Source organism: Trachurus japonicus, chromosome 21 (genome assembly GCF_045865225.1).
Source record: "Trachurus japonicus isolate A0001 chromosome 21, Traja_1.0".
Classification (NCBI taxonomy): Eukaryota; Metazoa; Chordata; class Actinopteri; order Carangiformes; family Carangidae; genus Trachurus; species Trachurus japonicus.
This window is the reverse complement of record NC_140927.1, coordinates 28,659,360-28,686,735: the sequence shown is the minus strand read 5'-3', so window position 1 is coordinate 28,686,735 and position 27,376 is coordinate 28,659,360. Positions and strand designations below refer to the sequence as shown.

General features: G+C 42.4%; 4 protein-coding genes across 8 annotated transcripts; all 4 read left to right on the top strand.

The window, feature by feature from the left end:
- Positions 1-1,258, top strand: LOC146965460 (trace amine-associated receptor 13c-like). 3 transcript variants are annotated; one of them, XM_085764485.1, is made up of 2 exons: positions 1-176; positions 442-1,258. In XM_085764485.1, the coding sequence occupies exons 1-2, from the start codon at positions 4-6 to the stop codon at positions 1,256-1,258; spliced, it is 990 nt and encodes a 329-aa protein (XP_085620611.1). In that variant the 5' UTR covers positions 1-3. The 3 variants fall into 3 exon arrangements, with proteins under 3 accessions (XP_085620611.1, XP_085620610.1, XP_085620609.1); XM_085764484.1 differs by having other exon boundaries at positions 4-80; XM_085764483.1 differs by having other exon boundaries at positions 4-176; positions 403-1,258.
- Positions 1,259-9,744: 8,486 nt separating this feature from the next.
- LOC146965459 (trace amine-associated receptor 13c-like) lies at positions 9,745-11,317 on the top strand. Of its 2 annotated transcripts, none has more exons than XM_085764488.1 (2): positions 9,745-9,920; positions 10,501-11,317. In XM_085764488.1, the coding sequence occupies exons 1-2, from the start codon at positions 9,748-9,750 to the stop codon at positions 11,315-11,317; spliced, it is 990 nt and encodes a 329-aa protein (XP_085620614.1). In that variant the 5' UTR covers positions 9,745-9,747. The 2 variants fall into 2 exon arrangements, with proteins under 2 accessions (XP_085620614.1, XP_085620613.1); XM_085764487.1 differs by having other exon boundaries at positions 9,748-9,824.
- Positions 11,318-16,248: 4,931 nt separating this feature from the next.
- Positions 16,249-17,502, top strand: LOC146965458 (trace amine-associated receptor 13c-like). 2 transcript variants are annotated; one of them, XM_085764524.1, is made up of 2 exons: positions 16,249-16,324; positions 16,685-17,502. In XM_085764524.1, the coding sequence occupies exons 1-2, from the start codon at positions 16,249-16,251 to the stop codon at positions 17,500-17,502; spliced, it is 894 nt and encodes a 297-aa protein (XP_085620650.1). The 2 variants fall into 2 exon arrangements, with proteins under 2 accessions (XP_085620650.1, XP_085620649.1); XM_085764523.1 differs by having other exon boundaries at positions 16,249-16,421; positions 16,686-17,502.
- Positions 17,503-21,195: 3,693 nt separating this feature from the next.
- LOC146965457 (trace amine-associated receptor 13c-like) lies at positions 21,196-22,375 on the top strand. Its single transcript, XM_085765171.1, has 2 exons — positions 21,196-21,374; positions 21,568-22,375. The coding sequence occupies exons 1-2, from the start codon at positions 21,211-21,213 to the stop codon at positions 22,373-22,375; spliced, it is 972 nt and encodes a 323-aa protein (XP_085621297.1). The 5' UTR covers positions 21,196-21,210.
- The last annotated feature ends 5,001 nt before the right edge of the window (positions 22,376-27,376 follow it).

Genomic DNA, 27,376 nt, shown 5'->3' with positions numbered 1-27,376 from the left:
AGGATGGAGGCTGAGGATGGAGCAGAGCTCTGCTTTCCACATCTCCTCAACACCTCCTGCAGGAAGCCTGCATCTCCTTGGCCTGAAGCTGTGATCCTTCACATTGCACTTTCCTCCATCTCTGTACTCACTGTAGTTCTCAACCTGCTGGTCATCATCTCAATCTCCCATTTCAGGTAGAAAAACTTCTCACCTATACCTACAATGTTTTAACTTTGAAAACAGCTTCTGTAATCTGAACAGGAGAATTATCTATCTCATTGATCCTTGGCAAAATATTTATATTCTATGTTACTGCTGGAATTAAATTGTTTTTAAGTTGCTTACATTTTATCTTTCCGAAATTAATATTGGTATTGATCAGACAACATATTGAAATAGCTTATGTTGTTTTGTCACGAGGCATTGTTTGATGACAGATATTTCTCTCTTCTTCTCCAGGCAGCTCCACACACCCACTAACATCCTCCTCCTCTCTCTGGCTGTCTCAGACTTTCTCGTCGGCCTGTTGTTGATGCCAGGAGAAATCCTACGAAAATCATCCTGCTGGTTTCTTGGTGATCTGATGTGTTCTCTGTATGACTTTGTTGGCTTCGTTGTTACCTCCACATCAATAGGAGTCATGGTGCTGATATCAGTTGACCGTTATGTAGCTATTTGTGACCCTCTGCATTACACCAGCAGAGTCACTGAGAGAAGAGTTAAACTCTGTGTTTGTCTGTGTTGGCTCTGCTCTGTTTTCTACAACACTCTTATCTTAAAGGACGACCTGACTCAACCAAACAGACACACTTCATGTTATGGAGAATGTGTGATTGTCATTGACATTACAGCAGGAACTGTTGACCTTGTTCTGACCTTTATTCTCCCCATCACCATCATCGTAGTTCTGTACATGAGGGTGTTTGTGGTGGCTGTGTCTCAGGCTCGTGCCATGCGCTCTCACATCACAGCTGTCACACTGCAGAGCTCAGTGACTCTAACCACAAAGAAATCTGAGCTGAAAGCAGCCAGGACTCTTGGTGTTCTTGTAGTTGTGTTTCTATTGTGTTTCTGTCCATATTATGGTGTTACTCTTGCAGGAGAAAACTTACTCAATAATTCATCTTCATCTTTTGTATTGTATATCTTCTATTTTAACTCCTGTCTAAACCCTATAATCTACGCCTTGTTCTACCCCTGGTTTAGAAAAGTTATCAGACTGGTTGTGACCCTCCAGATTCTGCAGCCTGGCTCCTGTGAGGCCAACGTACTGTAGTGAGGCTGTGGATAGATTGAGATGACACCTGCTCTGTGGAAAAAGTAATGAATATGTTTATGTTGTTCAGTGAGAGAATAGTGAAATCCAGAAAGTGTGAATGTAAAGTATGTAAACAAAAACACTTGACACAAGTTTCCCCATATGAGTTTCTGTCATTTTTCATTCTTGGGGCCTGTTTTTCTCTGCATTTGTCTATGATGGATATTTTCTGTTGTCACACTTAAGCATTCAGAGAATGTAAGGGCCTTTCCCACACTTGGCTGGTGCACTTGGTTATGTACGCGCTTTGGTGACGTTTTTCCAGGTCATACATTTGCCTATAGTGTGCAAGCACATAGTAAGTGGCCAAGCACGCAGGGATATTTAAAAGCAATTGGGATATACTTAACATGTGCAGCCTTGTGTCTGAGTGCCACTGCACAAAATCCGAAACATTTTCTACAATCAGCTCCAGAAAATATAATGTTCCTATTTTGCAAAATCTATTGAATGTTAGAGAGAGGATTTGTTAAATCAAATTATGTTTTTCAAGGTCAGCATCTTCTTGTCAACAGAGCTGAGACGCTCTACATTTACAATTACAACCTGGCATGAACCTAAGCCAGTCAGGTTTGTAATTCAGAATGTGCCAAGTCCATCAGGCGTCTCTGCTCACATATTATAAAATCATCTATTCACAGGATGAACTACAGTATTGTGATACTGTTTTTTTATACAACCCTAATGACCTCTAGATGTTATCATTTAAGTGTAATGTAAAGCTGCCTGTGACTCTAAGAGATGTCGGCTTGTTGTTGCTGTAGGTTCATCATCTCTGCAGGAAAAAAATTGGGCAAGGCCTCAGGAAAGGAGACAACTGAAGGTCAGACAGAAACTCTTTGAGCTGAGGATTAGGAGCAGACAGTCAGCCCACAGAGCCCAAACAATCTTGGTGTACAGAAAACACTGAACAACAACGTCCACCTGTTGCTTTGTGTGTTTGCTTGTTTGTGCACTTTGAGGTTCAGTGATGCTTGTGCGTGACATTGCATAAAGCGGATCAGTGTTTGAAACAGAAAACAAAGAGCAAAACAGATATGAAATACAATAGCACATAATATAAAAGGAAATACAATGTGGCTAGATACATACATAAGGTGGATAAAATGGTTGGGGGACAGAGTATTATAGGCAGTAGGACAATTGGGTGTGTTTTGAGGTGGGATTTGAAAGTGACGATGGAGTCCAGAGTGCGTATGTGTAGTGGGAATGAGTTCCAGAGTCTAGGTGCAGAACAGCTAAAAGTCTGAGCACCCAGTGAGGTGAGTGAAAATGAAGGGGTGGAAAGCAGGGCGGCAGAAGAGGAACAGAGTGAACAGGGTGGGATATAAGGGTGTAGCATATTAGAGAGATATGGGGGGGCCTGGTTATGGAGAGCTTTGAATGTTAGCAGAAAGAGCTTGTAATGTATACGTTGATGGACAGGGAGCCAGTGGAGTTGCATGAGGACTGGTGTAATATGATGAAGACTTCGTACAGGTGATGATTTGGATACGAGAAGAAGAATTTCACTTTTATTGCCATTGAGTTTGAGCTTGTTGTTTGACATCCAGTTTGGGATGGTTTGCAGGCAGTCCATAAGGGCAGTAGGTGGTGATGTAGTGTCCGGTTTGGTGGTGATATAGATTTGGGTGTCGTCAGCATAACAGTGAAAGTAGACACCAAAATGGCGGAAGATATTGCCAAGAGGGAGGATATAGATGATAAAGGGTAGGGGACAGAGGACAGAACCTTGTGGAACACCGTGAGGGAGTGGTGAGGGTGATGATCTGGTATTTTCTCCTTGGATAAACTGTGAACGGTCAGACAGGCCATACCAGAGACCCCAGTGCTGGCCAAACGATCTAAGAGGATGGTGTGAGCAGGGTTCAAACTTAACTTTTTTGCTCACTGGCCAACTGGCTAGTGAGCTTTAAAAATCTACTGGCCAGAAAGATTTTTTACTGGCCAAAAATTATGTATAGCTGTTATGTATATTTTTCATTGTGTTGAACTGTTATAATACACTCATAAGCATTTTTAACACATATCATAGCTATTAGCATATTTTTGTGTGGAATAAAGGAGTCAAAGTTTGCCTTTTTTCCCTAAAAGGTTTATTTTAGGGATGCACATGGTTAACCGTTTAACCATTAACCTATAACAAGAACTTGACCGAATAATACTATCAGTTATTTATATATATTTATTTATTAGCTCCTTATGTCGTCAACTCATGGGGGCGTGTCGACATGTGCAGACTTCCACTGCCTTCAGTCATATTATTTAGTAGCTAAAAGTTTCACAGGAGGACTGACACTGTGCACCATGAAGGAAGATCAGACAATAAATGTAGCCTACACGGACATAGATGTGCATCACCTGTAATAACGGCGCTGCAATTAAAAAAAAAAAAAAAAAAAGACGTTGCAGCTCTCCTGCAGCTCCACAGAGGAGCTGTCAGAGGAGCTGCTGCTCCTCTCTCTTCAGTCTGGTGTTTGGCTGCACTTTCAATAAGAAAAGTTCCATATGAGCGCGACCAGCAGAGACAGAGCACAATGGATGTGGCATTGATCAGATATCGCAGCGCACATGTTTATTTAACGGCAAAAAAATTTTTTTAAAAATTGGAGCAATGTTTTTTTTTTGCCGTTAAATAAACATGTGCGCTGCGATATCTGATCAATGCCACATCCATTGTGCTCTATCTCTGCTGATCACGCTCATATGGAACTTTTCTTATTGAAAGTGCAGCCAAACACCAGACTGAAGAGAGAGGAATACACACGTGCGCCGCGAGGTTGTAATCGGTCACAAATCATTGCTATACGGCATGTTGTGAGCTTTAAGATCTGCACGACACCGGCTCACAACCCAAGCGTCACAGCCGGGTCGGGAGGAACAGTAACAACAACGAAGTAGTTTTTTTTTTTCACTCGCCAGAGTGGCCAGTCAGCCGGCTTCCTTTACTCGCCAAAGCATCAAAGTTAGTCGCCACTGGCGACTGGCAACCGCTAATTTTGAACCCTGGGTGTGAGATATTGTGTCGAAGGTGGCACTGAGATCGAAGAGTATGAGGATGTTGAGTAGGCCAGAATCCGCTGCTAAAAGAAGGTCATTTGTAATTTGAGTGAGAGCTGTTTCTGTGCTGTGATTGCGATGGAAACCAGACTGGAAAGGCTCACAGAGGTTATTGTTTGATAGATGGTCTTGAAGTTGGCAGGCTACTGTATGTTCAATAACTTTTGAGATGAATGGGAGGTTTGAGATAGGACGATTGTGATGGAATTTATTCGGGTCTAAGCCAGTGTGGCAAGGTGAAGAGGGCCCGGGCGGGCTTCGAACCCCAGACTCCCGGGTAATAGTCATGCGCGCTAACCATTCGGCCAAAGGGACATCCCCTTTGCCAAGTTGCCAGGACACATGATCAATTGTAGGCATAGTGACATGAGCCTCAACTGTAACACTTAGCAACTTGATCTTCACCAGGCTGAGAAAACCTCAAAGGGGTAGATCCAGCCCCAGGCTCAGAAAGATGATCTTCACCAGGCTCAGCCAACCCCATTGGCAGGAAGTGTGGGGATCCCCCAAGACCCAATCACTGGTAGCAAGTATTTTTCAGTTGGATTCTTCTCTTGCTGCCAATTCTTGGGGTCCTTGCAGGCGTTTGGTCTGTCCAACGTCGTTCTCGTGCCCAGTCCTGATCACACTCCACCCACACCCCTGCCGACTGGCCTTTTATCTGTCCGAATCAGCCAACACCCTTCCGCTGTTTCAAAGGTCGATTTCTCCAACAGCCTGGACAGGTACTCCCCTTATATGGTCAATCATCCTTCCTCTTCATCTCTCCATTGCCTAACCCCTTCCTCAGAGTTTCAGGTGCTGCCACCGTTACAGTCCTTGAGGCCTCCACCTCTCGGTCTGCCTCAGCCTGTTCCCCATCTAACATGTTGATATCTTAACCTCACTTTTAACTAATATATGACTTTATATGGTCAACTTTTCCTTCTGCATACAGAGTGCTAGGTACATTGCCATTGCACATCTTGTATTGTCTAACTGCACTTCCTCTTTTATATGCCAGTGTATGAGACACTAGGGGTGTAAAGGTATACCGTATTTCGGTATACCGCGGTGGTGTAAAGCCACAGTGGTGATACCGTGAGACTTCCAAGCTCACGGTGACGGTAATTAATTAATTATTTGTAATATTATGCGGCGCTGCCGGTGCAACTCCACTTACACGAGTAGGGAACTCACAAATAAAACATTTCACTTCACGTTCACATTAAGATCAGTGGTCAGTTGTCACTCAGTCAGCCACATTATAATCTAATTTTACAGCTGCAGCAGTAGATTGAAAAAACGTTTCCTACCTGTGTGCTGCTCAAATGTATTCCATTTAGTTCAGGGCGGGCTGCATGGTCAGCGTCTTTGGTTCAGTGACAGTCCAATCAAAAGAGGTAGTTTTGGTAAACACACGCGAGACCCACATGATCCAGGAAGCTGGAAAAAAGCATGGCATGATGATGGCAGGCTCCGAACCAGAGGCAGATTTACCCGCGGGCCCGGTTGACCCGGTGTCCCCAACTTCACCACCTCTTTATCCTCCAGCCAAGCGTCTCCGTTCATTTGTTTGGGAGTTTTTTGGCTACCCAAAACAACCAGATGGATCCATAAAAGACGACGGAGAGCCGACTTGCAAACTATGTAACAAAAAAGTAGCTGCAAGATCGGCGAATACATCTAACATGATGTCCCATCTCCGCGAGTGGCATGAAAAAGAATATGCACAGCTCAAGTCCAAGCAGGTAAGATGAATCATTATAAATCCCACTGTGGCCGGTCTACCATGTTTCATTCAAAGAGCATGGTTATTGTTGTTGTACGTCGCTGTCATTCTCCGTGAACGGCATGGTCTTGTTGTCTACAGAATATGCAGATTTACAAGGCATCACTACATCGCTTTGCAACGCTTTGTTCACTTGTAGATTAGTTGTTTGTTTGGCGCATGGCAGTGACGTCATGCCAAAGAAAAAAAAAGACGAAAGAAAGAGAGAGATTGAAGGAAAGAAGGAGAGAGAGAAAGATGGACTATAATAGATAGATGCACTGAGAGATGCATAATAGAGGCTGTGTGTGTGTGTGTGTGTGTGTGTGTGTGTGTGTGTGTGTGTGTGTGTGTGTGTGTGTGTGTGTGTGTGTGTGTGTGTGTAATATAAATATATATATATATATACTGTATGTGTGTGTGTGTGTCTCTGTGTGTGTAGGCTATTATATGTAGAGAGAGACTTTAATGACTGAATATTAATAATTACATAGCTGACACTTAAGCATAAACCAAATGTAAGTTGTATTACTTTACATAAAGCATGTACTTAATTTTTTTGATCTCTTGTGTGGAAAAATGTTCTTTTAAAATATACTAATTCAACTGTTTTGTTTTTCTATTAGGAGGCGGATAGAGCTACTACGAGTAGGATGTCAGCGAGTCAGACCAAAATCCAAGAGCCTTTTGCCAAGGGTGAGAAGTGGGATCCAAAATCAAAGAAGGCAATTGAACTCAATCAAGCTGTGGCATATTTTATAGCAAAAGATATGTTACCTTTCCAAGTGGTCGAAAAACCTGGATTCCTAGCCCTGATGAAGAAAGTGGCCCCACAGTACAATGTACCAAGTAGAGTTCACTTTGGCAATAAAGAAATTGAGAAAATTTACAACGAATTACGAGCAAGTGTGCAAGAGAAGGTGTCAGATGGGGTGTGGTTTGCAGCGACCACAGACCTGTGGACCAGCAGCTGTGGAGGCGGTGAACCATACATTAGTTTTACCATCCATTACCTCTACTCGGAATGGAAGCTGATGGCTCACTGCTTAGAAACCATGTACTTTCCTGAAGACCACACACATGCCAATATTATTGAGATGGTAGAGAATTTGCTCAGTGCTTGGAACATTAAGATGGAAAACATTGTCTGCTTCACAACAGATAGTGGCTCCAACATGAAGAAGGCGTTTGAAGAGAGCCCTGTGGAGTGGTTAAGCTGCTTTGGCCATAACCTCAACTTGGCCATTAATAAGACCATGAAAATCCGGAGAGTGGAGGATGCAGTCAGGTCCTGCAGAAAGGTTGAAGCCTTTTCGCGAAGTTGGAAAAAGAAACAAGCAAAAGCAGAAAGACCTGGGGCTGGGGGGCACTACTAGCCAATGTAGCCATTCTCTGATCCATGATGTGGTAACCAGGTGGGGCTCCACCTTTGAAATGCTGTCAAGATTCCTGGAGCAGAAGGAGGCTGTCTCCTCTGTTTTGACTGCAGACAGGAACTCACGCCATCTCATGCCCAGTAGTGCAAACATAAATGCCATGGAGGACATCTGCCAGGTCTTTTCCCCCCTTCATGACTTCACAGATGCCCTTGCCTCAGAAAAAAGGGTCACCATATCAGCTCTGAAACCTGTCATGGACCACATCACCACAGAGATCCTGTTAGATTGTGATGAAGATTCTGCTCTCACCAAACAAATGAAGCTGGCAATCAAAAATGACTCGGAAGCACGGTATTCAGAAAATCATCTGCGAATCATGGATCTCTGTTGTTTCCTCGATCCAAGATTCCAGGCTAGGTTCTCTGCCAATGTTGAAGACACAAAGAGGATCTGCATTGAAGAGGCCATGAAGCTCATTCCTCTCACAGCTGCACCACCAGGTATGTCCCAATGCCAAAAACACAATCAAATCAGTTAGTACAATTAAAACAATAAATTTTCAACAAATAATTTATGATTGTGAATTTTATTGTTACATCTCCAGAGCCTGCACCAGGAGAAGCTCCTATGGACACGGCAGGGTCTTCAAGCAGTGAGAGACGAGCCAGCATGAAAACACTTTCTGGAATCCTGAAGCACATCACCACCACACAAGCAGCAAGACAGGATGACAATCCTGCTGCAAGTGGATTCATGCCAGCATCCCAGAGCCCAGAGCAGAGGGTGACAATGGAAATAAACCTATACCTGTCCCTGCAACCCCTCAATACAGATGATGATCCCCTGGAGTGGTGGAATTCCAACAAAAATCAGTTTCCACTTTTAGCTAATGTAGCAAAGAAATTCTTATGCATTCACGCCACAAGTGTACCATCTGAGAGGGCATTTAGCACCAGCGGGCACATCCTCTCTCACCTAAGGTCACGACTCACAGTAGACAAGGTCAACATGCTGTCCCTCTTGCATCACAATCTGCCCTAATATGCTCATGATTGGTTTCTGTGTGTGTAACAGTTATCTTACATTAGGTCCTATTCTTATTTTGCTACAGTTAATGTGTACAGTGCAGTTCTTTAATAGCCTAATGGGGCTCAGTCTCAGGTTTAAGGGGTGTTATTTCATGTTTTACTGTTGTGTAATGTACAGTAGCTTTTGGCCTGTAGCCCCCCAGGTTTACGTTTATGTATGTTCCTGATCCTGAGTCTGACTATTGCTTATTTATTCACCTGTACAGAGCTCTCAGGTTTAAAATGTTTATGGCAGTCGAGTGACACCTCCAACTGTTGGTTGTTTACCTGTAAAAAGAATTCTTCTTGGATCATGACCATAATATTGGTTTCAGTTGAATAATTGTCTGGTGATTTACAGACAGTCACACACACATTTTGCTTAAATAAAGCAGTTTTCTTCTAAGAATGATACTTGTCTGTTTTGTTGGTTATTTCATGGCCCCTAGTACCAAAAAAAATCTTAAAAAAAATAAAATACCGTCACCGTGAAATACCGTGGTATACTGTACTAACACAGTCACCGTACCGTACTGCAAAATCCCATACCGTTACACCCCTATGAGACACTACGTCATACATTTCTCAATTTAGTGTTGTTACGGTTATTACTATTGTTGATTATAACAATCGTTACTTCTAAAGCAAGCAATCACTCATTTCATATAACAAACCTCTGTGTTCTTAGAATGATTACATTGATTTCAAGAGCACAGTTCATGCTGTTATAAGTGGCCAAGTCCTGGGATCTCAGTCCCACTTGACACTATCCATGTTGCATCTGTTTCCTGGTTGTACTGTTTTGCACAACACGACATGGGAAAAATCTGGTCACTCATTACTCTGTATGCCTTGATAAGTATCTCTCAGCTTGACTGTTTCAGTGCTTCTGAGATTGTCTGAAATGTGGCACGCTATGAACTGCCATAGACTACATAGGGGGGTGTTTATGTGTCTTTCTGGACAAATATGGTCAACAATATTTCTTGTGCATTTCTTTGGGATACTACAGGTGTGCTGTGGCTATTCTTGCTGTTCCTCTACCTAATGGTGCAGATGGTCCAGGGAGCATTAGTCCATAGGGAGATAATGAGCAGAGAGGGATAGGAAAGGGAGAGACAGAGAGTCAGAGTCCGGCATTATATGACAGAGGTTTGTTGAGAGAGTTGTCAGAGCTGCAGCTCTCTGAGGATGGAGGCTGAGGATGGAGCAGAGTTCTGCTTTCCACATCTCCTCAACACCTCCTGTAGGAAGCCTGCATCTCCTTGGCCTGAAGCTGTGATCCTTCACATTGCACTTTCCTCCATCTCTGTACTCACTGTAGCTCTCAACCTGCTGGTCATCATCTCAATCTCCCATTTCAGGCAGAAAAACTTCTCACCTGTACCTATGATGTTTGAACTTTGAAAACAGCTTCTGTAATCTTACCAGTAGAATTATCTATGAACTTGTTGAGCCTTGGCACGAAATGTATATGTTGCTGCTGGTTTAAAATTGTTGTCAGTTTAGTTTAGTTTAGTTTAGTTTTGTGGGTTTATTGTGTAGAATAAGTACAAAGAACAAAATTATATACGCATAATTTTAAAAATAAATAAACAAACAATGATTCATATTTTTCTTTCCTTATACAAAACAAAACAATTGTACTTTGACCTAAAAGGTGTAGGCTGAACCTTCAGCTTATTTTGCCTACCCTTCTTAAATAAACATTTTCCATCTGCTCATTTAAAAAATGTTGACAGATCAAAACGTGAATATTCTACTGTATGTCGAATAGAGTATTTCATAATAGTAATTCATGAGCACATTTTAAATTGCTTACACTTTGTCTTACTGAAATTATTCTTGTTGCAGATCAGACCACATATTTAAACAGCTTAAATTGTTTGGTCACAGAGATATGAGGCCTTGTTTGATTACGGATATTTTTCTCTTCTTCTCCAGGCAGCTCCACACACCCACTAACATCCTCCTCCTCTCTCTGGCTGTCTCAGACTTTCTCGTCGGCCTGTTGTTGATGCCAGGAGAAATCCTACGAAAATCATCCTGCTGGTTTCTTGGTGATCTGATGTGTTCTCTGTATGACTTTGTTTGCTTTGTTGTTACCTCCACATCAGTAGGAGACATGGTGCTGATATCAGTCGACCGTTATGTAGCTATTTGTGACCCTCTGCATTACACCAGCAGAGTCACTGAGAGGAGAGTTAAACTCTGTGTTTGTCTGTGTTGGCTCTGCTCTGTTTTCTACAACAGTCTTATCTTAAAGGATGATCTGACTCAACCAAACAGACACACTTCATGTTATGGAGAATGTGTGATTGTCGTTGACTTTACAGCAGGAACTGTTGACCTTGTTGTGACCTTTATTCTCCCTATCACCATCATTGTAGTTCTGTACATGAGAGTGTTTGTGGTGGCTGTGTCTCAGGCTCGTGCCATGCGCTCTCACATCACAGCTGTCACACTGCAGAGCTCAGTGACTCTAACCACAAAGAAATCTGAGCTGAAAGCAGCCAGGACTCTTGGTGTTCTTGTAGTTGTGTTTCTAGTGTGTTTCTGCCCATATTATGGTGTCTTTCTTGTAGGAGACAATTTACTCAATAATTCATCTTCATCTTTTGTATTGTATCTCTTCTATTTTAACTCCTGTCTAAACCCTATAATCTATGCCTTGTTCTACCCCTGGTTTAGAAAAGTTGTCAGACTGGTTGTGACTCTGCAGATTCTGCAGCCTGGCTCCTGTGAGGCCAACGTACTGTAGAGAGGCTGTGGATAGATTGAGATGACACCTGCTCTGTGGAAAAAGTAATGAATATGTTCATGTAGTTCAGCGAGGGGATTATTAAACCCAGAAAGTGTAAATGTAAAATATATAAATAAAAACACCAAGTTCCCGACTTGTTTCTGTCATTGTTCATTCTTAGGGCCTGAATTACTAAGATCCCAAATAAAGAGAACTATATTGCATGCTTGTGGTAAAATGTTTGATTGGTGTACATTTTGTATGTGACCTACTGAGAGTAATTGCCTAAATTACAACAACCTTGTTGAGTTACAGCAAAGAACAAATGTGGAAGATTATCTGTGAGAAAGTAAATGTTGTTGGTAAAACAAGAATCAAACAGTTGTCACACTTAAGCCTTCAGAGAATGTAAGGGCCTGTCCCATTTCTCCACACTTGGCTGGTGCGCTTGGTCACGCACACACTTTGGCTTTCGCTGCCCGGGCCCCTCGGCTCTGGAATGCCCTGCCTGGGGATCTCATGCAGGCAGACTCAGTGTCCTCTTTTAAATAACTTCTTAAAACTCACTTTTATTATCTGGCCTTCTTAACACTAGAACCGCCAACATTCCATGTACTCCTAGAACCGCCAAGAGGTCATTTTGACCTCCATTCATTCTAATGCAAAAATGGTAAATGGACTGCATTTATATAGCCATATACATTATATAAGCAGCCAGACACACAACTCAAAACACTTTATAGTAATGCTTCACATTCATATACACACACATACTTTACAAAAAATAACAATAGTTGTTGCTAGGCAACCAATATAGACGACTCATTAATTTTCTATTTTTCGAACAGTGTGTGTATATAAAAATTTTCAAAATTGTTACAAATTTCTGAATTCATGTCCATTTCTCATGAGAGCAAGGAACTGCCATTGTTATGTTAAATGTTTATGAGTAATGTTCATTTGCTATCTGTTTGACACTGTTTATTTGTTTGACAACTTTCTAATATCTCAACTCCTGTTGTGTTGTGGGATGAGGTCAAAATGAATAATTAACTAAATAACTAACTGTATAACTAACTAACTGACAAACTGAGTGACTAAATGGACATTATTTAGCACAGATTGCAATGATTGGAAAATCAATTTTATACATTTTTATAAGCACACACTGTTCGAAAAATAGAAAAATAAAGAGTCGTCTATATTGGTTGCCTAGCAACAACTATTGTTATTTTTTGTAAAGTATGTGTGTGTATATGAATGTGAAGCATTACTATAAAGTGTTTTGAGCTGTGTGTCTGGCTGGCTATATAATATATATGGCTATATAAATGCAGTCCATTTACCATTTTTGCATTAGAATGAATGGAGGTCAAAATGACCTCTTGGCGGTTCTAGGTAAAATCACAATTTTTTTCGTTCTCTTTTATACTAGAATCATGAAAATGCATAGGATGATGTAGAACACACTTTTAGGAAAAGTCATCGACTGGGAGACATAGGGTAATATCGAGGACGTTCACGTTGCCCGAATCGGCGTCGACGGGGCCCCACCCTGGAGCCAGGCCTGGGGTCGGGGCTCGCAGGCGAGCGCCTGGTGGCCGGGTCTCTGCCCACGGGACGAACGGCAGTGCAGAGTACCCGGCCTTCCTGGAGGCCCTGGAAGGTGCTCCAACCGGGGACTCCATCGTTCTGCTGGGGGACTTCAATGCCCACGTGGGCAGTGACAGTGTTACCTGGAGAGGTGTGATTGGGAGGAACGGCCTCCCCGATCTGAACCCGAGCTGTGTTTTTGTTATTGGACTTCTGTGCTAGCCACAGTTTGTCCATAACGAACACCATGTTCAGGCATAAGGGTGTCCATCAGTGCACGTGGCACCAGGACACCCTAGGCCGGAGGTCAATGATCGACTTTGTAGTCGTGTCATCTGATCTCCGGCCGTATGTCTTGGACACTCGGGTGAAGAGAGGGGCTGAGCTGTCAACTGATCACCACCTGGTGGTGAGTTGGATCCGCTGGCAGGGGAGGAAGCTGGTCAGACTTGGCAGACCCAAGCGTATCGTGAGGGTCTGCTGGGAACGTCTGGCAGAATCCCCTGTCAGGGAGGTCTTCAACTCCCACCTCCGGGAGAGCTTTGACCGGATTCCGAAGGAGGCCGGAGACATTGAGTCCGAATGGACCATGTTCTCCACTTCCATTGTTGACGAGGCCGTCCGGAGCTGTGGCCGTAAGGTCTCCGGTGCCTGTCGCGGCGGCAATCCCTGAACCCGGTGGTGGACACCGGAAGTAAGGGATGCCGTCAAGCTGAAGAAGGAGTCCTATCGAGCCTGGCTAGCTCGGGGGACTCCCGAGGCAGCTGATGGGTACCGGCAGGCCAAGCGGACGGCAGCCCAGGCGGTCGCGGAAGCAAAAACTCGGGTCTGGGAAAAGTTCGGGGAGGCCATGGAGGAGGACTACCGGTCGGCCTCGAGGAAATTCTGGCAAACCATCTGACGCCTCAGGAGGGGGAAGCAGTGCTCCGCCAACACTGTTTACAGTGGAGGAGGGGAGCTGTTGACCTCGACTGGGGATATCGTCGGGCGGTGGAAGGAATACTTCAAGGATCTCCTCAATCCCACTGACATGCCTTCCGTCGAGGAAGCAGAGGCTGAGGACTCAGAGGTTGATTCATTCATCACCCAAGCTGAACACTATTGGACAACCTGATTAATCCAGGTGTGTCTGACCATTGTGACTACTCAGACACACCTGGATTAATCAATTTGCCCAATAATGTAAGACAGGAAACAAAGGAGCAGCATTACGTTCAGGAAGTAGTGGAGCTGTCCAAAGAGCCCATTTGATTCCACTTGCCATAAAAACTCATCACACAACACAAAAACTTGTTTTTCCTATGGCAATTAAATGCATCACCCCTGTGGATTAGGGTCGTGCACCCCGGGGAGTAGCAGCAGTTGGACATTGCTGTTTCCGTGGTAGGTGCACAAGCAACGAGCTCCGCCATTGTTTCATATTAATTACTTTAATTTCAATTCAAAAGGGGTGGTTTAAGTTGTATTTCTTAAGCACGTAGCTCCCAACGGTCGAGCACGTTCTTTTCCATAAAACGTTGACGTGTTTTTCTCTTATTTTTGTTTACAAAATGGCTAGGGTTACACGTGTTAGCTAACCTGCAACAACCCAATGACTTTTCCTCACCGGACTTTACTTACCTCTCCCACCCCCGTAGCCAGTTGTATTGCAGTTATTCACCACAAGAAGTGGAAAGTCTTACCACTGTCTCTGCCTGCCTTCTCCTAATTTGAACATCTTGCATTTACACTCCCTGGACCCACTCCCACCATCATTGCCACTTTCTACCGCCCCCAAGCCCCACAGTGACTTCACCAACACTAGGCTCACTTCCTTTCCCCTCACCTGCACTTCCTCTCCTCTCACCAGCACCTCTGTCACTCTGTCAGCACTTTTCTAGTTTCCAACTCCCTGATGACTTTCAAATCTATGACCTCATCTGGAAATCCAAACCCTCTACCTGTCAGCTTGACCCCCACCCCACCATCCTGGTCAAATCATGCCTCCCCTCTGTGCTTCCTCTCATATCTGCCATCATTCACTCTTCACTCACCACTGGAACTGTTCCCTCATCCCTCAAATAAAAACTGCAGCTATCACCCCTATCTTGAAAAAACCTGGCTCAGACCCCAACAATTACAATAATCTCCACCCATCTCTAATTTATACCTTTCATATCCAAAATCCTTGAAAAAGTAGTCGCCACCCAATTACATACACACTTAATACAAAACTTCCTCTATGACCCTTTCCAATCTGGTTTCTGCCCCCACCACAGTGCTGAAACTGCACTCATAAAAATCAACGATCTTCTTACTGCTGCTGATTCCGGTTCACTTTCCATCCTCACCTTCCTTGACCTTAGTGCAGCGTTTGACACCATCTCCCACCCCATCCTCGTCGTTAGATTCTCCTCCATCGGCATCACCCACACCCCCCTTCACAGGTTCCACTCCTATCTCTCAGGCTGCACTCAGTTCATCCAGCTCAAATCCTTCAAGTCTGACCCCTCCCCAGTCACTACAGGTGTACCCCAGGGCTCTGTCCTGGGGCCCCTTCTCTTCATCACTTATCTCCTCCCCCTTGGCACCATCTTCCGTAAATTCAATATTCATTACCACTGCTACGCGGATGACACCCAGCTCTACCTTTCTAATAAACGAAACTCCACACTCGCATCCTCTTCCCTCATCGCCTGCTTATCCGAAATCAAATCCTGGTACACTTCCAACTTCTTGAAAATAAACAGTGAAAAAACAGAAATCCTTTTAATTGGCACCAAATCTACACAATCCAGAATTGACTGTTTTATTAGGCACACTAGCTATATTTTGTGCTTGTCCCAATCAAAAAGATAACGGCAGGTGTCTATTCCCTTTATTATCATGATAATATCGTTAATCGTGATTATTTTAGCCACAATAATCGTGACATGAAATTTTCTTATTGTCCCGTATTTGATAATCTGCTGTCCTTCACTATCCATGTTGCATCTGTGTCCTGGTTGTACTGTTTTGCACTACCCACCATGGGAAAAATCTGGTCACTCATCACTCTATCTGCCTCCAAACTCTTGATCCCGGCCAAATGTCAGCTTGACTGTTCCAATGAGATTGTCTGAAATGTGGTATTCTGAACTATAGACTATAGGAGGGTGTTTATGTATATTGTGTATTTCTGCTGCATTTCTTTGGGATCCTACAGGTGTGCAGTGGCTATTACTTGCTGTTCCTCTACCCAATGGTGACGAGGGTCCAGGGGACATTAGTCCGTGAGGAGAGAATGGGCAGAGAGGAATAGGAAAGGGAGTGACAGAGTCCAGCATTATATGACCGTGTTTTGTTGACAGAGTTGTCAGAGCTGCAGCTCTCTGAGGATGGAGGCTGAGGATGGAACAGAGCTCTGCTTTCCACATCTCCTCAACACCTCCTGCAGGAAGCCTGCATCTGCTTCGCTTGAAGCTGTGATCCTTCACATTGCACTTCCCTCCATCTCTGTACTCACTGTAGCTCTCAACCTGCTGGTCATCATCTCAATCTCCCATTTCAGGCAGAAAAACCCATGCACCTGTGATGTTTAAACTTTGAAAACAGCTTCTGTAATCTTACCAGGAGAATTATCTATGACTTTGTAGTGCATAAGATTTATATTCTATGTTGCTGCTGGTTTTAAATTGTTTATAAATAGCTTACACTTTCTCTAACTGAAATTATTCTTGTTGCAGATCACATGACATTGAAACATCTTATATTGCTTTGTCACAGAGATATGAGGCCTTGTTTGGTGACAGATATTTTCATTTTCTTCCTCCAGGCAGCTCCACACACCCACTAACATCCTCCTCCTCTCTCTGGCTGTCTCAGACTTTCTCGTCGGCCTCCTGCTGCTTCCAGTTAAAATCTTTCTAAACACAGCCTGCTGGTTTCTTGGTGATCTGATGTGTTCTCTGTATGACTTTGTTGGCTTCGTTGTTACCTCCACATCAATAGGAGTCATGGTGCTGATATCAGTCGACCGTTATGTAGCTATTTGTGACCCTCTGCATTACACCAGCAGAGTCACTGTGAGAAGAGTTAAACTCTGTGTTTGTCTGTGTTGGCTCTGCTCTGTTTTCTACAACAGTATCATTGTGAAGGACAACTTGACTCATCCAGACAGATACACTTCATGTTATGGAGAATGTGTGATTGTCATTGACTTTACAGCAGGAGCTGTTGACCTTGTTCTGACCTTTATTTTTCCCATCACCGTCATCGTAGTTCTGTACATGAGAGTGTTTGTGGTGGCTGTGTCTCAGGCTCGTGCCATGCGCTCTCACATCACAGCTGTCACACTGCAGAGCTCAGTGACTCTAACCACAAAGAAATCTGAGCTGAAAGCAGCCAGGACTCTTGGTGTTCTTGTAGGTGTGTTTTTAATGTGTTTCTGTCCATATTATGGTGTCTCTATTGCAGGAGACAACTTACTCAATAATTCATCTTTATCTTTTGCATTGTATTTGTTCTATTCTAACTCCTTTCTAAACCCCATAATCTACGCCTTGTTCTACCCCTGGTTTAGAAAAGTTATCAGACTGGTTGTGACTCTGCAGATTCTGAAGCCTGGCTCCCGTGAGGCCAACGTATTGTAGAGAGGCTGAGATAAGATAAATATGTTTGTTCAGTGAGAGAATTTTTAAACCCAGAAAGTGGAAAAAGAAGAGTTCCCGCACACATGGCCAACTTGCAGAATTTATTATGCGACGTTTCGGTACTAGACCTTTTTAAAGCAAAACCCAGAAAGTGTAAATGTAAAGTATAAACAAAAACACAAGGTCATATATGTGCTTCCGTCATTGTTCATTCTTAGGGCCTGGTTTACTAAGATCCCAAATAAAGAGTACTATATTGCATGCTTGTAGTAAAATTTTGCATATTTGGTTGGTGTACGTTTTGCATGTGACCTACTGAGAGTAATTGCCGAAATAACAACAACCATGTTGAGTCACAGCAGAGAACAATAGTGGGATTATCTATGAGTATATGTTTTGAATAACATTTAACATATAACATGCTTTTGTTTTTATTTATTGTATTTTTTTGTACCAGGGAACATCTATGTATGGGACAGCGGATGGAAATTAGCCTGTGGCTACAATCCGGCTGGTTTACGATTTTGTTTCGTTCATGAACTTGCATTGTCCCACTTTAAATAAATTTAATTGAATTGAATTGAATAAACAGTCTGCTGCGGGGGGCGACCCCCATTCCGAAGGACCGCCATTCCGATGGTCTGCCAGTCCGAAAATTCCTTCCGAGGGGCCGCTGTTCCGAATGTGTTTTATTTTGAAAATTGACCGGATTCTCTCGTCGTTTGACTTCCTGCCCGGCTTGACACGATCGCACCGCGGGGACTGCCCCCCCCCTCCAAAGTTTCACCCAGGTGCGAGTCTGATGCAGCCGCGGCGCTCCTGCTGAAAAATAAATGTCCTTGCTCTGTGCTGGTTGGGTTTAGGCAATGTAGAAAGGAGTTGGTTAAGTTTAGTAAAAAGATCAGGTAGAGGCCAAGAAAGTCTCTGCTAATATGCAACTCCTCCAGGAGTTAAACCCTGATCTCCCACGCCAGAGGCGGATGCTCTAACCCAGTGTTTTTCAACCTTTTTTGAGCCACGGCACACTTTGTTCATTAAAAAAATCCCGCGGCACACCACTAACCAAAAATGTTAGAAAATGACACAGTGCAGCCTAATACAGTAAATATAATACAAATTTTGTCTCTTACAGTGTAGTTAGTTTGTTCTGACTCAGTAATGGTCACTGTGCAGGCTTATGCCACTACACTCATTGACATTAAAAAAAAGTCCTATTTTATTAGCCAACTCTGCCAGACAGTCACTATTGCAGACACAGATGCTCAACAAAGCCTTTTTTTTTCTAGCTGTCAATCAACTCATGCGAGCTTGTCAACACGTGCACACTTCCACTCGTGCCTTCAGCCATATTTCACAGCAAACATGAGATGACTTAAACTTATGTTGTGCACTCCCTGTGATAGAAAGTCAGAACAAACTCTGAGTGCAACCTGCAACTCTGCCTGGTCGCACATCTCGCGCTCTGGAGCGCAGTGTGCGCAGCTGCAGCGCTTCAGATCGGTTCAGTTCTATTCTTCATGCGAGAGCGCCGTCAAGCTGGGTAGACCAGGTCGTACCAGACAGGAAGTCTGGCACAGAAAAGGCGAGAGAATCCGGTCAATTTTCAAAATAAAATAATTAAATGATGATTAATAAGTTGTTGCGCGTCCGTCTATACATAGGCTATTTGACCGTTGCGTATGCACACGAGACACATGTTTACGTGTGTGTGTGTGTGTGTGTGTGTGTGTGTGTGTGTGTGTGTGGAAAACCGAGTGAATACGAATAAGGACGGTGCCCCTAAAATAAAAAGGAGGGGCTCTCAGCCAGCTCCCCCGTCACTCACCTGCAGCTGCACAGACGAGCAGAGGAGCGCTCTGCTGTTCTGGCGTGGATGAGACGCAGCACAGCGGGAGCAGCGCGCGTGTGTTATTAAAATAAAAAACAAACAAAATGAGACTGGCCGGTCGGCTCAGTGGAGTGCTGAATCTCACTCATTAACGGTTATAACCGCCTATGAGCGTCGGTTATCGGTCTGAAAAAAAAAAATCAAAATGTGCATCGCTAGTTTGGATCAATTAAGTAAATTTGGTAATTTTCCACGGCACACCTGGCGAAAGCTCACGGCACACTAGTGTGCCGCGGCACAGTGGTTGAAAATCACTGCTCTAACCACTATACTACCAAAGCCTTCGCTGCAATTTGTGTATCCAGTAATGGTGGACTTTTTTCAAGTTCGGAATGGCACCCCTTTTCCATAAATAATTAAGGGCCGGCATTCCAACACATTAAAGTAAACGTTCGGAATGGCACCCTGGAACCGTCTGCTGCTGTATCTCATCTACTCCCAAAGTGTTTCTATGCACAAGATTCTAATTGTAAATGTGGAAGCCCAACTGTGCAAGTGAAAACAAATCACACAGGACTAAACAGAACTTAATGAAAAATATTTACATGACAAGTCATAATCAATAGTGAAAAAGCCATGATTATGTGATAAAAGGTCAAAATTATGAGAACTAAAAGTCTAGAAATGTATCCTAAATAAAGACAACAAAATTAAAATTCAAGATTATGAGAAAAAATTATATAAAATGTCAGATAGACAGAAAGTCAAATTTATTTTACTTAAGTTTATTCAGTGGCATTTTACAAATGTGGCTTGTTAAACCAACACTAAGTAACTTTTCAACCTTCATATAGCCTAATATTCATATATTCATATAATATTCCACTGAATGCGGAATGGCTGCGGAGCCGATTTCTATTCTAGTCAATGTGTGCTTCCACCGGCTGCGGCTCCGGCATCCGGTATCCCTCTGTAACACATGAGCTTCTATTGTTGCCGGACGCCGGAGCACGGCGCATAAACTCGTGCGGACAGGAAATCGTGTACAAAATACAAAACAAAAATACAAAACAAAACACCCAGTTAATTTTCAAAATAAAATACACCGTGTTTACGGTGGATCATATTTCCTGCACTACACCTTGAAAACGTTGTAATGGCCAGAGGTCGGCCTGAAGTCAACAGGTCAGAGGTTTTCAGACACCGTTTCATCCCGTTGACACCATGAACGAGGAGATACTGATTGTAAAATCACAGAATAGGAAGATCAGCACCGAGTTGTTGGACGCAAGGATGTTTACGACGCTATGCGCTGGTGCTCATGGGAAATGGGGTCTTCCTTCAGGCAAAACACTACCGCTTTGGTCCACTGGCGCCGCCAAACTCAACCAAAAATCAAAGTTCTTGAGTATTGCTTTAAATCTGGAAATAAAAATAAGCAAATTGAATTAGGTTCAGGTTCAGGTTCAGGTTACTTTATTGATACCCAAGGGTAAACTAGTTTTGCAGTCGAGAGTTAAACAAGCAACAGAAAACGAACAATCAAATCAGAAACAGGACATTTAAAAAGACACATACACATAAAACAAGAGACAGCTTCGGCTCGACAGAAAGTGCTGCAGTTCATGAAATAAATATAAGAAGTAAAAAACATTAAACTAAAAAAGAATTAATTAGAATTAGAAAATAATTAGTACCATATCATGATCAAAGTAAGGAAATCATCTCTCTTTCATGATTTCAATCACAATCACTCTGATGATTGTCACTATATCAGTCACAACACAGGTGGATGAGGTTGAGGAAAGAGATAAATGGTCTGTATGAGTGAGAGGTTTGGTCAGAGAGCAGCAGCAGCTCAGCGGGATCTTTCTCTGACGATGGAGGAGACTGAGCTCTGCTTTCCACAACTGCTCAACTCCTCCTGTAGGAAGCAGAGGCGCTCCGACACTGAGACTGTGCTGGTTTACACTGTGCTGTCGTCCATCGCTCTGCTCACTGCAGCTCTCAACCTGCTGGTCATCATCTCCATCTCCCACTTCAAGTAGACACAAACAGTTATTTCATCAAGTGCAGTTGTTTAGAACCTTTGGGTGTGTGTGTTTTGATGTGGTTTTATCTGCTGGATGTACATTTCAGTGTTGATTTCTACTTTTTAAACTTTACCTGTGGATCATATCTGTTATATATGATAATGTAGAGACAGTAATACCCATGATGCTCCTCTTTCAATGCAGGCAGCTCCACACTCCCACCAACCTCCTCCTCCTCTCTCTGGCTGTGTCAGATTTCTTCGTGGGCCTCCTCATGTCCTTTCAGATCCTCCTCTCAGACGGCTGCTGGTTCCTCAGCCACCGCATGTGCACCCTGTACGGTGTTTTAGATTACATCATCACCTCGGCCTCCGTAGGAACCATGGTGTTGATATCTGTCGACCGCTACGTGGCCATTTGTGACCCTCTGCATTATCCCAACATAGTGACAGTGAGAGGAGTCTCAGTCTGTACGTGTCTGTGTTGGCTCTGCTCTCTGCTGTACAACAGTTTGGTGATGAAGGAGAACTTCACACAGCCGGGCAGGTATAACTCCTGCATCGGAGAGTGTGTGATTGTCATCAGCTACATCGCAGGACTGGTTGATGTTATTCTGACCTTTGTTGGTCCTGTCACTGTCATCATAGTTCTGTACATGAGGATATTTGTGGTGGCTGTGACTCAGGCTCGTGCCATGCGCAGTCATATTGCACATCACTGTTCCCAGACTTTGTTTGCGAGGAAATCTGAGATGAAAGCAGCGAGGACTCTGGGAGTTGTTGTCGTGGTGTTTCTGACCTGCCTCTGCCCATATTACTGTTCCTCTCTCGTAGGGGAGGAACTGTGGTTTGGTGTCCTGTCAGTGCCCATAGAGATCTGGCTGTTTTATTTTAGCTCCTGTCTGAACCCGGTGATCTACGCTTTTTGTTACCCCTGGTTTGTCAAGTCTGTCAAGCTCATTGTCACATTTAAGATCCTTCAGCCCGACTCCTGTGACACCAGCATACTGTAGAGAGAGAGAGAGAGGGGAGTCACTGATGATCTGGACACATTAAAATATCCGAGGTAGTTTCATACAGTTGCAACTCTTTTTCTATAACGATATTCAGGATGCAAACAATTATCTATTTATCCATACACCTCTACTTATTTGCATTTCACTTAGATATAGACAGATAGATATACAATTCATACTGTACATAGACACCTCGGCCTGATACATAATGTTACATAAGCATCAACCCCAACTGTAAACAAAGATAAGTAATTGGAGGACCACCATAACTGACTTATAAAAAGGCCTTTGCATGTAGTTGGTGCGCCTATTTTACATTTTATTTTGTTATTTGTTGGGCTTATTCATTCGAAAAGTTGTTTTTCCTACAATAAAGTTTTTTTTCAAGTGATTGGACAGTGTGCGGGAAACCCTTTTTTCCTTGTTTACTCAAATCTCATGCACCTGTCTACCTACGTTTTCTAGGTGTGCACCAGCCTCCATACCAAAACTATGGCTTATTCATGCCACATCTTATTATTCCTAAAAACAATGGGTAACTGGATTTGACTCTTTCTTTGGTTTTGTTGTTGTTCTGTTTTTCAATATTTATTTGTTCTTATCTGTTCAAGCGCCTTGTAACTTTGCTACAAAATGTGCTATACAATATGAACAATTACATTTATAATGTTAATATTAGAGTTATATTTTCCTGCTGTTTTGTACACAACCCAAAATGACCTCTAGATGACATCTTAAAAGTATAATTTAAAGCTGCCTGGTATCAACTTGTTGTTGCTGTGGGTTCATCAGGAAAATCTGGGCAAGGCCTCAACAAAGGAGACAACTGAGGATCCGACAGGAAATTCTTTGAGCTGAGGATCAGGAGTAGACAGTCGGCCCAGGCTCTCAAACCTGAGCCCAAACAATGGTGTGCAGAAAACACTGAACGACAATGGCCACCTGTTGCTTTGTGTGTTTGTCTCTCTTTTATTGTGAACTGAACAATTGGATGTTTTATATATAAACATTAAAGATAGAATTGATACTTTGAATTCTGGACCAAAAAAAACAAAACATGTGGAGTTGGATACTCTGTGTGACTTTAATGTTTGATTTTAATTAAATACAGCATTCTCTAAGATGCATATTATTATTAATTGTTACCTTCATGATGAGGAGTTGACTCGTGTGACACCTGACACTGCCAGCTTGTAATTAATAGTAATTACAGTGTAGTTGTGAGCTTGTATGTTCTGCACCAGGAGACAGTTTGGGAAGACAAAGGGCCCCAATAAGGATGAGAATGACTTCACCCTGCTGGAAAATAAACATGTAAATTGACAGAGAGGAAGCCACTTGAAACATCCGTACATCACATCCACAGGGTAAAAAACAAAACAAAAAAAAAAACATGGAAATATTTTACTTATTATTTTATTTTTCTGGGATGTTCACTAAAATGATCATTTGACATTTTGGGCTGATTCAAGTAAAAACAGGCCCTTGTGGTAACTGGACCCTCTACCACTGCTTAGAGAGCAAAGAAAATTGAGGGGAATTATTCAGAGTAATGCAAGTCAAATCTGCTTCAAATGCGGTACAACATCACACGTACTGCAAAACTGTTGAAAACCACGACCATTGTTCACCATCAACATTCCCAAAAAATATGAATGCCTTCAATTCACATCACTGTCCACTGTCCATAGGCATGTGTCTCCAACACCTTAAGTTATTTCATCATGTTTGAGAAATGAATCTCAAGTTGCACCATACAAAGCAGTGTATTGCCTACATTTAACCACTGGAGGGCAGATTGCAAAACTCTACTCTATGATTCTCTGGGCTAAAACTGATCTTAGCACTGCACATGTGTTGAGTCCATAATCACTGTGTATTTGCTCCTCCACATTGTGTCTGTGATGAAGCTGAACGATGAAGTGCTGATGCCGAACGCCACGGTGTGACCGCTAAGATATCGGCCTCCAACTACATACACAGTGTCTGTCGTCTTTGATGGCTCCACCACAATGATCCACATGACAGGTGTGCACAGCTGAATGTGACCACAGAAACAGGTGGTCATATCATGTTCCTCTGCTGCCTACCCACACAAAGATACTGATTGACATGTTCATTGAAGCACTTACTGCTAGATCTGCTAAACAATGGCAGCAAGTGAGGCGTTAGTGGCCTTCCACGCCCCACATGTGTTTTTGGTTATTTTGGCTGGTTAGATCGCTTGTTCATCCAGGTGCAACAGGGTAGGGGAGGGGAGTCAGAGCAAAATCTTTACAGGCCTGTGAAGAAGTATGAATTAAAAAAAAAAAAAATCATTCATTTAAAAGGAGGTATTTTTAAAAATGCTATTGCTATGTAGCTGGTGCAGCTGTCTAATTAAAGCCCCAATATGTAGGATTCATGGTACTTGTACTCTGGTTAAGAGTCTGCTATCCTGTTCCCAGAGAAGAACAGGATTATTAATAGCATCCATACAAAATGCCATCTCATTGCAATGTTTAGTTTATAACAACTGTTTTTCATCAAAATGTTTAGGTCATCTCAGACATACCACTTCAGACATATGTAACTTCCCATTTTATTTGTTTTTTATTTTGAGCAATTGACATGCTTTTTCAGGTTATCAACTAGGTTTTGCAGTTAGTACTAATTGTTTCGAGAAATGCACCAACTGTCTCTGTAACATACAGTGCCTACAGAAAATCATAAAATCATATACACCTTTGAAATAGTGTGGTATATTGACCACAATAGCAAGATTATTTGTCATACAGACTAAAGACCCAAAAATCAACTTTTTCCAGGTTGATTTTAAGAATGTACCCTTACAACATCTAACTTGTAAAAAGGTCAGCCCTGAAAATTATCACTAGAGTGCTGTTTGTAACATTTACATGTACCAACATCATATATGGGCACATGTTTGTATGCATTTTTATGTCTCATACAGATTATTTAAATACATTTAAATTACATTTAAATAAAGTCCAGCAGTAGTGAAGTAGTTGAACTTCTTATACTGCTTGTTTGATATCAGTGTATCATGATGCATAGATGGTGTGCCATGGTACAGTAGTGGTGTCTCATTTTGAAAAGGAAGGGGAAGGCGTATGACTAAGAAATAAGATTGGGCCTAATTACATAATACATATTATCATTCAGAGCTCAGAGAGTCAGAGAAGCAACTTCATTTCTTTTCTAAATTCATTAGTTCAGAGGTTAAGGAAGGGCCTGATGACTTGACTCATTCCTCTGTTGTAAATGTTTTATTGTCTTCAAAGTTCAGACTTCTGAGAAAGTTTCATCATACCAGCAATATGCTTGACTGTCTTACATCATATCATATATCAATACACAGCATTATTGAGTCCCCACGAGTGTTAATTAAATCAGAACAATAAGCAGTGTTAACTTTTGTCATAGCACAAACAAATACATGTACTTTCTGTTACTAAGACTGTTGCCTCTGGACCAACACAGTTAATAACTAAGCACCTGTGTTTTCACACCTGCCTCTACAAAGACCTGATGGGGACATCAATGCAATCAAAGGTGAGAAGAAATAAAAACAAAAACAAGTTGATGCAACCTCTGCACACCAACATACAACAAATGATCAAACAAAGAAAACAATTACACTTTTTCAGATAAACTCTTGACTTCTACAACTTTCTGATGCTCAGCCCAATGAAAGTGAATAATCATTCGTTACAGTAGTAACCAAGAAGGTTTGTGTTATGCTACGTGAGAGAAATGCTATGATGCATGTTTTAAAGTGCAAATTCCCATATTTAGAAGCACACAAGATTATTTTCATCTTCTTATTCATCTGTATTATAACTGTGTATGCACCTTGAACCTTCAACAACACATGTGCATGGATTTTTTTTTTTTATAATCCTGTATGTCCATGCAAGTGCATCTGAATTTGTTCGGGTTTTCATGTGATATGGTGTTTTCTTTCTGTGTGACCTCCTGCTCAGAGATCATGTCATAAACTTCTGCTGCCTCATTATGTAATACTGTTGAAAATAAACCTCAGAATATAATAAAATAGTATTTTAATCAAGACAGACACACACACACACACACACACACACACACACACACACACACACAAACATTAGCTGTGTCTCTAGCTTAGAGATGCTTCACACCTTCTTTCATTAGTGTCACATGACACCACAGCAATCAGAGGTGTGATACATGATGCAATCGACACCAACTTCAACGTTAACAGTTATCAGATATGACTTTTTTCCTGATATAATCAAAACAATCTGGCAGAATTAATTTAAAACATTTATTATTCAATTGCCTCAAAGCAGCGAAGAGATGATGTCATCAGTGTTGAAAAGAGCTGATGACAGAAATCACTAAACATAACATGTGGCCACTCACCAGTGGCATCGGGCCTTCTTCTTCTATTCTGATCCACTTTGTTTCTGTACTATGTACTAAACAGCGAATACACTGTACTGGATATGTAGTACTATATGACAGTGAAATACAGAAAAATCTCTTTTTACAAGAGCATATGAAGAATCTATGAAACATGTACGGTATCTGAAGCACATAATAAAATAGCTGTGCCATGCAGCTATCAGGGGGAACTTAATGTACTTCTGTACATTTGCCCTTTGGTCAGTGGGCAGCAGGGGCAACTCATAAAATTTGGGTTACAGGTTGCGGCTTTGTGGAGATCGGAGATAGAATTGGCATTTTTTTCCCTCAAGCAGTGCACATGTCGCTGGTGCACAGCTGCCAGCTGTGGAGTATTGTCGGCATTTCCATCGTTCTGTTCATATACGAGACTTACACGTGAACAGTAATGGCTCACAAGAAACAACATAAAATATACACCATAAATGCGTTTTATGTTGGGGAAAAAAAAGGAAGTCCGAGGCCCGACCTGAACCGAGTCACTTGCATATTTTTTCGGCCTGAACCCAGCCCCGGTCAGGATTGTCGGGCCGACCTGACCCGTTAATAACT

What these genes read in the sequence shown, in the direction of transcription:
- LOC146965460 (XM_085764483.1), top strand. Translation starts at nt 4, where the DNA reads ATGGAGGCTGAGGATGGAGCAGAGCTCTGCTTTCCACATCTCCTCAAC. An exon ending in ATCTCAATCTCCCATTTCAG is followed by an intron (nt 177 to 402) that starts GTAGAAAAACTT and finishes TTTTGTCACGAG; the next exon opens with GCATTGTTTGATGACAGATA.
- LOC146965459 (XM_085764488.1), top strand. Translation starts at nt 9,748, where the DNA reads ATGGAGGCTGAGGATGGAGCAGAGTTCTGCTTTCCACATCTCCTCAAC. An exon ending in ATCTCAATCTCCCATTTCAG is followed by an intron (nt 9,921 to 10,500) that starts GCAGAAAAACTT and finishes CTTCTTCTCCAG; the next exon opens with GCAGCTCCACACACCCACTA.
- LOC146965458 (XM_085764523.1), top strand. Translation starts at nt 16,249, where the DNA reads ATGGAGGCTGAGGATGGAACAGAGCTCTGCTTTCCACATCTCCTCAAC. An exon ending in ATCTCAATCTCCCATTTCAG is followed by an intron (nt 16,422 to 16,685) that starts GCAGAAAAACCC and finishes TTCTTCCTCCAG; the next exon opens with GCAGCTCCACACACCCACTA.
- LOC146965457 (XM_085765171.1), top strand. Translation starts at nt 21,211, where the DNA reads ATGGAGGAGACTGAGCTCTGCTTTCCACAACTGCTCAACTCCTCCTGT. An exon ending in ATCTCCATCTCCCACTTCAA is followed by an intron (nt 21,375 to 21,567) that starts GTAGACACAAAC and finishes CTTTCAATGCAG; the next exon opens with GCAGCTCCACACTCCCACCA.